This window comes from Ranitomeya imitator, chromosome 5 (genome assembly GCF_032444005.1).
Source record: "Ranitomeya imitator isolate aRanImi1 chromosome 5, aRanImi1.pri, whole genome shotgun sequence".
Classification (NCBI taxonomy): domain Eukaryota; kingdom Metazoa; phylum Chordata; class Amphibia; order Anura; family Dendrobatidae; genus Ranitomeya; species Ranitomeya imitator.
In genome coordinates, this window is record NC_091286.1 from 513087222 (window position 1) to 513100313 (window position 13092).

The 13092-nt window shown below is 43.0% G+C and overlaps 1 protein-coding gene across 2 annotated transcripts in view; it reads right to left on the reverse strand.

Moving 5' to 3' along the window:
- LOC138638294 (arylacetamide deacetylase-like) overlaps positions 1-13092 on the reverse strand; it is a 168904-nt gene that overhangs the window by 26433 nt on the left and 129379 nt on the right. For both annotated transcript variants that reach the window (XM_069727496.1, XM_069727497.1), the window contains 2 exons: positions 6918-7140; positions 53-122 (listed from right to left, as the gene is read on the reverse strand). In XM_069727496.1, coding sequence (XP_069583597.1) covers positions 53-122; positions 6918-7140 — 293 coding nt within the window. The remainder of the gene's footprint in view (positions 1-52; positions 123-6917; positions 7141-13092) is intronic.

Genomic DNA, 13092 nt, shown 5'->3' on the forward strand with positions numbered 1-13092 from the left:
TGAGGCAAGGCACAAACTAACAATGGAAGCTTGAGAACAGCACAGTACCTACTTCATTGACACAATTACTGCATTCAGTTTATGTGCAGATTGTTTTGATAGAAGATCATATGGCTTCATAGCTGCAAGACATCAAAACAAGGAACTTGATTAATTCTTCATGTGAGGGAATTGCAGAAGAGTTTACTATATTTGTAGACATAAAAGCATCCTCAGGATGCAATGCAGGTTAAATTATATAGTAAAGAGAGAAGAATGGATTAAAAAGCTGTCAATCCAGAAAATCGACAATTTTGAATAATTTTATATTCCAAATCAAATTGCAAACATTGTAGCAGCCACATAGTGGAATCCTAATATCTGGTGTGGAAATGTGGGCTTCACTTAATGTTTTGCAGTCATGACTAGTGATCGAAGTGATATATTCGGATTCTGGAAAATCTGCATGAATAATTTGCGTGTTCGTACAGAATAATGAATCCAATGCAAGTCAATGGGAAGGCCGAATATTTTTCCGCTGGACCCAAACAGGTCTGGGGGCACGAGAGAAAAGCTGAAATGGATGAGCATTGAAACTAAAAGGGAACAGCATGGAGAAGATGCCTACGTGCCTTTGACTCATATGGTATTGCGCCAGTTTCAGATTTTTGAAAAGACCTACCAAACCAAAAATATATGAAAAGGGGGAAAAAAAAAAAAGTGCGAAGAAACCCAATTTCCTTCATACACTGTGTGCAGAATTATTAGGCAAGGTGTATTTTGATCACATGGTACTTTTTATACATGTTGTCCTACTCCAAGGTGTTCAGGCTTGAGAGCCAACTACCAATTAAGTAAATCAGGTGATGTGCATCTCTAATGAGGAGGGGTGTTCTAATGACATCAAAACCCTATATAAAGGTGTGATTAATTAGGCAACTTCCTTTCCTTTGGCAAAATGGGTCAGAAAAGATTTGACGGGCTCTGAAAAGTCCAAAGTTGTGAGATGTCTTGCAGAGGGATACAGCAGTCTTGAAATTACCAAACTTTTGAAGCGTGATCACCGAACAATCAAGCGTTTCATGGCACACAGCCAACAGGGTCGCTAGAAGGAGCAAAATAACTGCCCATGAATTGAGGAAAATCAAGCGTGAAGCTGCCAAGATGCAATTTGCCACCAGTTTTGCCATATTTCAGAGCTGCAATGCTACTGGAGTAACAAAAAGCACAAGGTGTGCGATACTCCGGGACATAGCCAAGGTAAGGAAGGCTGAAAAACGACCACCCTTGAACAAGAAACATAAGAAAATGTCAAGACTGGGCCAAGAAATATCTTAAGACTGACTTTTCAAAGGTTTTATGGACTGATGAAATGAGTACTGATCCAGCCTCTGGCGCATCAAGAGTCAAAGGGCAGAGAGCTCCACTTCAACTCAGATGCCAGCAAGGTGGAGGTGGGGTACTGGTATGGGCTGGTATCAAAGATGAACTTGTCAGACCTTTTTGGGTTGAGGATGGAGTGAAGCTCAACTCCCAGATCTACTGCCAGTTTTTGGGAGACAACTTCAAGCAGTGGTACAGGAAGAAGTCGGAGCATTGTCCTGCATGAAAATCATGTTTTTCTTGAATGATACCATCACATGCATCCAACTACTCCACAGTGTGGCTGGCCAGTAAAGGGCTCAAAGAAGAAAAAAAATAAGGACATGGCCCCCTTGTTCACCTGATCTGAAACCCATAGAGAACCTGTGGTCCCTCATAAAATGTGAGATCTACAGGGAGTACACCTCTCGGAACAGTGTCTGGGAGGCTGTGGTGGCTGCTGCACGCAATGTTGATCTACAAACAGATCAAGCAACTGACAGAATCTATGGATGGAAGGCTGTTGGAGTGTCATCATAAAGAAAGGTGGCTATATTGGTCACTAATTTTGGGGGTTTTAGTTTTTGCATGACAAATGTTTATTTCTAAATTTTGTAATAAACAAGTGAGATGGGAATATATTTGGTTTTTATTAAGTTGCCTAATAATTCTGCACAGTAATAGTTACTTGCACAAACAGATATCCTCCCAAGATAGCCAAATCTAAAAAAAACCCACTCCAACTTCCAAAAATATTTAGCTTTGATATTTGTCTTTTGGGTTGATTGAGAACATAGTTGTTGATCAATAATAAAAATAATCCTCTAAAATACAACTTGCCTAATTCTGCACACAGTGTAATTACATGTACATAATGTTGGGGGAGCTGTATGAGCAATATCAGTAAGTTAGAATTCTTTTGGTGTCTGGTAGAATCTAATTAAATTATAAATACAGTGCATTCAAGAAAGGGCCTGCATTGTGTCAGTCTGGCAGGCCTGAAACCCATGTTGAGAGCATGTATAAGCCTCATTTTACTTGGAAACAGCCTCCTCAAGGGAAAGACAGGAGTGCGATTGACCAATATGCACAAGCCTACGCACTTCTGTAAACTACCCAAGCAAGCAGAATGTATCTTTTGCATGGTTTGATATACAAGGGAGTAATTACAGGATATGTCCCACTCCCAGAGAATGATGAGGTGTGTGGAGCGTATTACTTTGTGTACAGAAACTGGCCAATATCCCACCACTTTTTTTGTAAGGATCAAAATTTAGAAAATGTAAGGGAAGGGACAGGTTAAGAAAGACAAATGTCTTGGTCAACAATGGTCAATGTCCAGCATCAGACAATGTAAATTGCTAATGAATATGTATGCGCCAACTAACAATTTGTTAACAGATGTATGCTGACAAGGGACAACTGAACACTGTGCTGGGACAATGAACTAGATGTGGTTTCTGACTGGCGTGTCTGTACAACTGCAGGTTGTGGATTGGAGGCCTCAGCGCCTCCTTCCTGCACAGCAGAGTGGGAATGGCCACACAGGGGAAGGGCCAGTGGTGTAACAGTCAGACACATTTTGTACCCAGGTGTTCAGCTCACCTACTGGGTGCTGCATAAATGAGTAGGATATAGCGTGTGCTAACAAAAGTATTGTGTCAAATTTCCCTTTATGAAGGAATGTGTGGGTAAGATTTTTTAACTAGCAATATATTATACATCATACATATAGGATTTATTATGTCCAGCAAATATTGGGTTGCTGTTCTTGGAATAGCTTTGCGTTACTTGGCACCAAATGGCATCTAGTCCTTTTTTTGCACCTTTAACTTGTTTTGTTGTAATAAGTTTAGTTTGTTATTTTTATTAAGTACCTTTTGTTACCAGTGTATTAAATATTTTGGTGACATAGGCTGACTCTTCTAAAATTGATTTCATTCACCATGTCTTCATTTTCCGTTGGCAGGAGTGTGCACCTATCCTTTATGATTGCACCTGCCGAACTAAAAACCTGCTCAGATAACACTTGTGGCAGGGCAAGGCAGCACCTCCAAGGTGTACAAAGAGTGGTTGGGGAATAGTTAAAGGGCACTAAAGAATCAGGAAGGACGCTGGTATAGTCACGTAGTCCTTCACCATCTTTGTCAACTCCTCCCTCCTTGACAGTCACACCCACAAATAGCCCTTGCTAATGTGACAGTTTCATGAACATTGCCCAGTTGGTGGACCCCCCCCCCTACTTAGTTGCACCTGGTGATTATGACCCTCCCCTGTAATCCTTGGGGGGCAAAAAGCCAGTACCTCTGCCACCAGCATAGTCTGATGGTAATCTTGAGCAAGTGTTACACTATAGTCCACTGGCATGCATGCATTGAAAGTGGCACGCCTGCCTCTGACAGATGTAAATATCTCCTTGTACTTACTGTGGGTCAAGAAAAGTGCACAGCCAGTATTTCATGGTGGACAAAAAGGTCTCATGCGAGGGTCTTAGGAAAGCCATCTGAACATGAACTCTGACTCTTTGTAGTCTGCCACACATGACAAACGTTCAGTGTCCTCACCAGGAATACTAACCATCCTCTCCTCCTCATGATGCACAGCCTCATCCTCCTCTTGAGGCAATCCATGCTTGACAGGCATGGAGCTAGGATTGGGTGTCCCCTCTGTAGCACAGAGCAAAAAAATTGTTCTTCCTCCTCCAGTTTCTCATCACCCAATGTTGCCTGATATTGTGTGAGGCTGGGTTGTGTGGTATCAGCCTCTGTACAAATCTCTCTTCATAGCCACCTGCTCGGCATTCAAAGCTTTCTCTTTCAGATTCTATAGCAAACGTTTTAATAGACAGAACAGTGCAATGGTTACGCTTCTAATAGCATCATCAGCGCTCACCATCTTGGTGCAGTACTCAAAGTTTTGAAGAACCACCCACATAGGTCAGCGATACACACCTATTCGGCATTTGTTCTTTGGGGTCTGAGTTACTCTGATGGGCATTGAGATGTTGGAATTCTGAGACAGCCCTCTGCTGCACACTAAGCCTTGCCAACATATGGAAAGTTGAATTCCAGTGTGTGGGCAGGTCACAAATCAGTTGGTGACGAGGCAAATTAAAGTGTTGCTGCAGCAAAGCTAGACTGGCAAACGCCTGAGATGACTTCCGAAAATGTCCGCTGACATGACGTACCTTGGCAAGTAGGTCAGGCAAGTCAGGGCAGGTTTTTAAAAGCCACTGAACAACAAGTTCAGCACATAGGTCATGCATTGGAACGGGTAACAGCTTGCCAAGCTTTATATCCATCACCAAGTTCCACCCATTATTGCACAAAACCAGACCTGATTGGAGGTTCAGCAGGGAGTGCCACCTATTGGTCTGTTTTTGTCCCAGGAGAATAGATGATGAAGATGAAGAAGATTAAGATGAAGGTGAAATTTTATGGCGACAAATGGAAATTAGGCCCGCTATTCTTGGTGTGGATAAGATGTGTGATATCCCAGCCTCTGACTGAACACTGACTGTCCCAGACAACCTGGCTAACTCAGGGAAATGTATCATCCCTGTACACAAGAACTTGTCCATGTGTCTGTTGGGCAGATCTTGGCTAATATTGTGTAACATGATTATTAGTGATGAGTGACTATACTCGTTGAGATTTCCAGAGCACGCTCAGGTGACCGAGTATTTTTATGTGCTCTGAGATTTAGTTTTCCTCACCTCAGCTGAATGATTTACATCTGTTAGCCAGCTTGATTACATGTGGGGATTCCCTAGCAACCCGTCAACCCCCACATGTACTTATGCTGGCTAACAGATGTAAATCATTCAGCTGCAGCGATGAAAACTAAATCTCTGAGCACTAAAAAAATACTCTGAGTTCACCCGAGCGTGCTCAGGAAATCTCGAGTAATGAGTATATTCACTCATTACTAGTGCCTATGTAACGTGAGGACGGCACACTGGGAAAAATAGTGACAGCTGGGAATAGAGTTCTGTAGGGCTGCCACCACCAACAGGTTGTAGAAAGGCTCAGTTCCCACAAGTTGAAATGGCAACATTTCCAGAGCTGGCAATGAGACAACATGGGTGTTTAGCATTTGGGCCTGTGGGTGGGTGGGTGGCTGGATATTTCTGCTTTCTAGTAAATGTCTGTGGCAGGGACAACAAAAGTGGATGTGGTTGCTGGACTGTTGTGTGTGCAACCATTGGTTTTGGGCAGGAGGCATCAGCACTTGCTTCTTGTTCAGCAGTTTGGGAAGGGGCAATGGTTTGACCCTCACACAGATTTGGTACCCAGTCATGCCACCCACCTACTGGGGTGCTTGGCTGTGATTATGCTTTTGCATGCTGGTGGTGCTCAGGTTGGCAATGTTCTTGCCCCTTAGCTTTGTTTGGAAGATGCTGCAAATTAGTTTTATCTGAAGGACTTTCAGGAAAAAAACAAAACTGCCAGATCAGGGAACAACACACCCTTGGCCTGTTGGAGAGTTGACAAAGTTCATTTTAGGGCAAGCCACTACCTCTTCCCCATTTTCTTGCCATGGATCCTTCCCTCTACACTGCTTTGCTCGCTAGGCATGCCAGATTGAGGAATTGACAGATGTGGTTGAGGCCACTGATCCAATCTGATCCACCTTCTGAGCTGCCATTTGCGGCTGATTTAATCGCAACTGTGCCTCATTCTCCACTGCTTCAGACAAATGACTTTCCAATGTGCCTTTCTCCTGGCCTTGGCAGCTTAAATGTTTGGGCATCACTGCACTATCTCCTCATGACCCTCCAATGGTGCACGTTGAGAGACCTGACAAATCACAAGGGAACGTAAAGAGTTCCACAGAGTAGCCAGGGTCGCGGTTACAACAGGGGTCAGTATTGGGCCCTCTTTTTAACATAATTATTAATGACCTTGTAGGGGGCATTCAGAGCAGAATTTCAATATTTGCAGAGGACACTAAACTCTGCAGGGTAATCAATACAGAGGAGGACAATTTTATATTACAGGATGATTTATGTAAACTAGAAGCTTGGGCTGATAAATGGCAAATGAGCTTTAATGGGGATAAATGTAAGGTCATGCACTTGGGTAGAAGTAATAAGATGTATAACTATGCGCTTAATTCTAAAACTCTGGGCAAAACAGTCAATGAAGACCTGGGTGTATGGGTGGATGACAAACTCATTCAGTGGCCAGTGTCAGGCAGCTGCTACAAAGGCAAATAAAATAATGGGATGCCTTAAAAAGAGGCATAGATGCACATGAGGAGAACATAATTTTACCTCTATACAAGTCACTAGTTCGACCACACTTAGAATACTGTGCACAGTTCTGGTCTCCGGTGTATAAGAAAGACATAGCTGAACTGGAGCGGGTGCAGAGAAGAGCGACCAAGGTTATTAGAGGACTGGGGGGTCTGCAATACCAAGATAGGTTATTACACTTGGGGCTATTTAGTTTGGAAAAACGAAGACTAAGGGGTGATCTTATTAGCAATCGGCTAAGAGTCAGGATCAGCTTTCTTCTGTGAAAAAGATATATGTTGACAACAGGAAGTTTACTGTATAAAATTTGATCACTTACTTGCACTTCCTAAGCACCATCCACCACCATGAATGTAGAGAATTGCTCTTCTCAATGTGTTGGATTTCCCTTTAGGTATATACAACCGAACTGGAACATCGCTAAACACAGTGTCCGTGACAATAACGTGGTCATCTGATATGGGCTCTGTGTGTTCAGCGTAGGTTAAAAGCATCATAACATCCATGTAGTGCTTCACTCCGAACATCTCTGCGAAGGTACTCTGTGATTGAGATACAAATGTCCAAACAGTATGAGCGAGATGTAATATAAAAACACCATCACAAGAGGAACCGTAGCCACTGCAGGCGATATGTGCAATATACAGCAGCTGGAATGTATTTGGACACTTAGTCTACTCTAGAGCTCAATTCCCCATTAGAGATTTTTCCTGGAGTTAACAGGATATTTGGCTTCATTCTAGATAATGACATGAAAGTGTTAAGGAATTTTGTGGCCAATTTTTTCAGTTTGCTTCTGAAGCTGGCTCATTTAGGATTTCTCCAAATCCCACCATCTGCAAGGTGTTTGTATGTTCTCCCTGTGATAACATGAGCCCATGTATCACTTGTCCTGTACATCTGTAAGTAACTGACTGTTTAAGACTGTTTATATAACCCTAAATAGTGAAAAGAAACCTGTAACGATGAAGATGCAGTCCAATCTTCAGGCACCATGTTATAGAGCAGGAGGAGCTCAGTAGATTTATATTATGTGAGAAAATATTCACTATAAGCCGTTTTAATCTTCTGCTCTGGGATTTTAGATCCATTGGGGGCATTTATCAGTGATTTACTGACGTCTCTGTAGGAATACATACAAACAAAGCTAATAATAAACAATCTACTATGGTAAGTGCAATATAGAGAAGTAACAGGAAACAATATTGCTAAAATAATATCTTTAATTATCAATCACATAGAAATAAGCTAAAAACACAGGGCAAATACAAAGAAAGCCATCAGTCACTGATTGGACTGAATACCACAAAGAGCAGAGAATTAAATTATTAAAGTACACGCCATATTAAATATTCTCACTAAACTATACATCGTTTTACTCAGCCCTCCCTGCTCTATAACATGGTGTCTGCAGATTCGACTGCATTTTCATGGTGCCAGGTTCTCTTTAACCCCTTCATGACTCAGCCTATTTTGACCTTAATGACCTGGCCGTTTTTTGCAATTCTGACCAGTGTCCCATTATGAGGTAACTTAGGAACGCTTCAACGGATCCTAGCGGTTCTGAGATTGTTTTTTCGTGACATATTGGGCTTCATGTTAGTGGTAAATTTAGATCAATAAATTATGCATTTGTGATAAATACGGAAATTTGGCGAAAATTTTGAAAATTTCGCAATTTTCACAATTTGAATTTTTATTCTGTTAAACCAGAGAGTTATGTGACAAAATAGTTAATAACTAACATTTCCCACATATATACTTTACATCAGCACAATTTTGGAAACAAAATTTTTTTTTGCTAGGAAGTTATAAGGGTTAAAATTTGACCAGCAATTTCTCATTTTTACAACGAAATTTACAAAACCATTTTTTTTTTAGGGACCACCTCACATTTGAAGTCAGTTTACGGGGTCTATATGGCTGAAAATACCCAAAAGTGACACCATTCTAAAAACTGCACCCCTCAAGGTGCACAAAACCACATTCAAGAAGTTTAACCCTTTAGGTGCTTCACAGCAGCAGAAGCAACATGGAAGGAAAAAATGAACATTTAACTTTTTAGTCACAAAAATTATATTTTAGCAACAATTTTTTTGATTTCACAATGGTAAAAGGAGAAACTGAACCACGAAAGTTGTTGTCCAATTTGTCCTGAGTACGATGATACCTCATGTGTTGGGGTAAACCACTGTTTGGGCGCACGGGAGGGCTTGGAAGGGAAGGAGCGCCATTTGACTTTTTGAATGAAAAATTGGCTCCACTCTTTAGCGGACACCATGTCACGTTTGGAGAGCCCCCGTGTGCCTAAAAATTGGAGTTCCCCCACAAGTGACCCCATTTTGGAAACTAGACTCCCCAAGGAGCTTATCTAGATGCATAGTGAGCACTTTAAACCCCCAGGTGCTTCACAAATTGATCCGTAAAAATGAAAAAGTACTTTTTTTCACAAAAAAAAATTATTTTAGCCTCATTTTTTTCATTTTCACATGGGCAACAGGATAAAATTGATCCTAAAATTTGTTGGGAAATTTCTCCTGAGTACACCGATACCTCACATGTGGGGGTAAACCACTGTTTGGGCACATGGTAAGGCTCGGAAGGGAAGGAGCGCCATTTGACTTTTTGAATGAAAAATTATCTCCATCGTTAGCGGACACCATGTCGCGTTTGGAGAGCCCCTGTGTGCCTAAACATTGGAGCTCCCCCACAAGTGACCCCATTTTGGAAACTAGACCCCCCAAGGAACTTATATAGATGCATATTGAGCACTTTAAACCCCCAGGTGCTTCACAGAAGTTTATAACGCAGAGCCATGAAAATAAAAAATAATTTTTCTTTCCTCAAAAATGATTTTTTAGCCTGGAATTTCCTATTTTGCTAAGGGTAATAGGAGAAATTGGACCACAAATGTTGTTGTCCAGTTTGTCCTGAGTACGCCGATACCCCATATGTGGGGGTAAACCACTGTTTGGGCGCACGGCAGGGCTCGGAAGGGAAGGCACGCCATTTGGCTTTTTAAATGGAAAATTAGCTCCAATCATTAGCGGACACCATGTCACATTTGGAGAGCCCCTGTGTGCCTAAACATTGGAGATCCCCCACAAATGACCCCATTTTGGAAACTAGACCCCCAAAGGAACTAATCTAGATGTGTGGTTAGGACTTTGAACCCCCAAGTGCTTCACAGAAGTTTATAACGCAGAGCCATGAAAATAAATACGTTTTCTTTCCTCAAAAATAATTATTTAGCCCAGAATTTAATTTTTCCAAGGGTAACAGGAGAAATTTGACCCCAAAAGTTGTTGTCCAGTTTCTCCTGAGTACGCCGATACCCCATGTGTGGGGGTAAACCACTGTTTGGGCACACGTCGGGGCTCGGAAGGGAAGTAGTGACTTTTGAAAAGCAGACTTTGATGGAATGGTCTGCGGGTGTCACGTTGCGTTTGCAGAGCCCCTGGTGTGCCTAAACAGTAGAAACCCCCCACAAGTGACCCCATTTTGGAAACTAGACCCCCCAAGGAACTCATCTAGATATGTGGTGAGCACTTTGAACCCCCAAGTGCTTCACAGACGTTTACAACGCAGAGCCGTGAAAATAAAAAAATCATTTTTCTTTCCTCAAAAATGATGTTTTAGCAAGCATTTTTTTATTTTCACAAGAGTAACAGGAGAAATTTGACCCCAATAATTGTTGCGCAGTTTGTCCTGAGTATGATGGTACCCGATATGTGGGGGTAAACCACTGTTTGGGCACACGTCGGGGCTTGGAAGTGAGGGAGCACCATTTGACTTTTTGAATACAAGATTGGCTGGAATCAATGGTGGCGCCATGTTGCGTTTGGAGACCCCTGATGTGCCTAAACAGTGGAAACCCCTCAATTTTACCTCCAACACTAACCCCCCCACACCCCTAACCCTAATCCCAACTGTAGCCATAACCCTTATCACAACCCTAACCGTAACACACCCCTAACCACAACCCTAACCCCAACACACCCCTAACCCTAACCACAACCCTAATTCCAACCATAACCCTAAGGCTATGTGCCCACGTTGCGGATTCGTGTGAGATTTTTCAGCATTTTTGAAACATCCGCGGGTAAAAGGCACTGCGTTTTACCTGCGGATTTACCGTGGATTTCCAGTGTTTTTTGTGCGGATTTCACCTGTGGAGTCCTATTGAGGAACAGGTGTAAAACGCTGCGGAATCCGCACAAAGAATTGACATGCTGCGGAAAATACAACGCAGCGTTTCCGCGTGGTATTTTCCGCACCATGGGCACAGCGGATTTGGTTTTCCATAGGTTTACATGGTACTGTAAACCTGATGGAACACTGCAGCGAATCCGCAGCGGCCAATCCGAGGCGGATCCACTGCCAAATCCGCACCGTGTGCACATGGCCTAATTCTAAAGGTATGTGCACACGCTGCAGAAAACGCTGCGGATCCGCAGCAGTTTCCCATGAGTTTACAGTTCAATGTAAACCTATGGGAAACAAAAATCGCTGTACACATGCTGCGGAAAAACTGCACGGAAACGCAGCGGTTTACATTCCGCAGCATGTCGCTTCTTTCTGCGGATTCCACAGCGGTTTTACAACTGCTCCAATAGAAAATCGCAGTTGTAAAACTGCAGTGAAATACGCAGAAAAACCACGGTAAATCTGCCATAAATCTGCAGCGGTTTAGCACTGCGGTTTTATCAAATCCGCTGCAGAAAAATCCACAGAGGACCAGAATACGTGTGCACATACCGAAACCCTAACCCTAGTTCTAATCCTAACCCTAACCCTAGCCCTAGTTCTTACCCCAACCTTAGTGGGAAAAAAAAAAAAAAAAAAACTTTATTTTATTATTGTCCCTACCTATGGAGGTGACAAAGGTGGGGGGGGGGTCATTCAGTATTTTTTTTTATTTTGATCACTGTGATAGGTTTTATCGCAGTGATCAAAATGCACTTGCATGCGCCCGCCATTTTGGAAGATGGCGGCGCCCAGGAAAGAAGACGGACGGACCACAGGAGGCTCGGTAAGTATGATGGGGTGTGGGGGGGGGAGGGAGCACGGGGGGGGTGGATCGGAGTATGGGGGGGTGGATCGGAGTGCAGGGGGGGGTGGTTGGAGCATGGGGGGTAGGATTGGAGCACGGGGGTGAGCGGACAAGAGCACGGGAGGGAGCGGACAAGAGCACGGGAGGGAGCGGACAGGAGGACGGAGGGGAGCGGAGCTGTGTAAAGGACAGATCGGTGGCTTGGGGGGGGCACATCAATGTTTCCAGCCATGGCCGATGATATTGCAGCATCGGCCATGGCTGGATTGTAATATTTCACCAGTTTTTTTTAGGTGAATTACAAATCGCTCTGATTGGCTGTTGAAAGTGAAACTGCCAATCAGAGCGATCGTAGCCACGGTGGGGGTGAAGCCACCCCCCCTGGGCTAAACTACCACTCCCCCTGTCCCTGCAGATCGGGTGAAATGGGAGTTAACCCTTTCACCGGATCTGCAGGGATGCGATCATTCTGTGACACAGCATATGCGTCACAGGTCGGATTGGCACCGACTTTCATGACGCATACGCTGTGTCACAGGTCGGGAAGGGGTTAACCCCTTCAAGTCGCGGCCCTTTTTCATTTTTGCGTTTTCGCTTTTCACTTCCCTCCTTCCCTGAGCCATAACTTTATTTTTCCGTCAATATGGTCATGTGAGGGCTTATTTTTTGCAGGACAAGTTGTACTTTTGAATGACACCATTGGTTTTACCATGTCTTTTACTAGAAAACGGGAAAAAAATTCCAAGTGCGGTGAAATTGCAAAAAAAGTGCAATCCCACACTTGTTTTTTGTTTGGCTTTTTTGCTAGCTTCACTAAATGCTAAAACTGACCTGCCATTATGATTCTCTAGGTCATTACGAGTTCATAGACACCTAACATGACTACGTTATTTTTTATCTAAGTGGTGAAAAAAAAATTCCAAACTTTGCTAAAAAAAATAAATGAATAAAGTGCCATTTTCCGATACCCGTAGCGTCTCCATTTTTCGTGATCTGGGGTCAGGTGAGGGCTTATTTTTTGCGTGCCGAGCTGATGTTTTTAAAGATACCATTTTTGCGCAGATACGTTCTTTTGATCGCCCGTTATTGCATTTTAATGCAATGTCGCGGCGACCAAAAAAACGTAATTCTGGCGTTTCGGATTTTTTTCTCGCTACGCCGTTTAGCGATTAGGTTAATGCTTTTTTTTAATTGATAGATCGGGCGATTCTGAACACGGCGATACCAAATACGTGTAGGTTTGGTTTTTTTTTATTGTTTTATTTAGGATGGGGCGAAAGGGGGGTGATTTAAACTTTTATATTTTTTTCACATTTTTAAAAACATTTTGTTTTTACTTGTGCCATGCTTCAATAGCCTCCATGGGAGGCTAGAAGCTGGCATAGCCTGATCGGCTCTGCTACATAGCAGCGATCATCAGATCGCTGCTATGTAGCAGAAA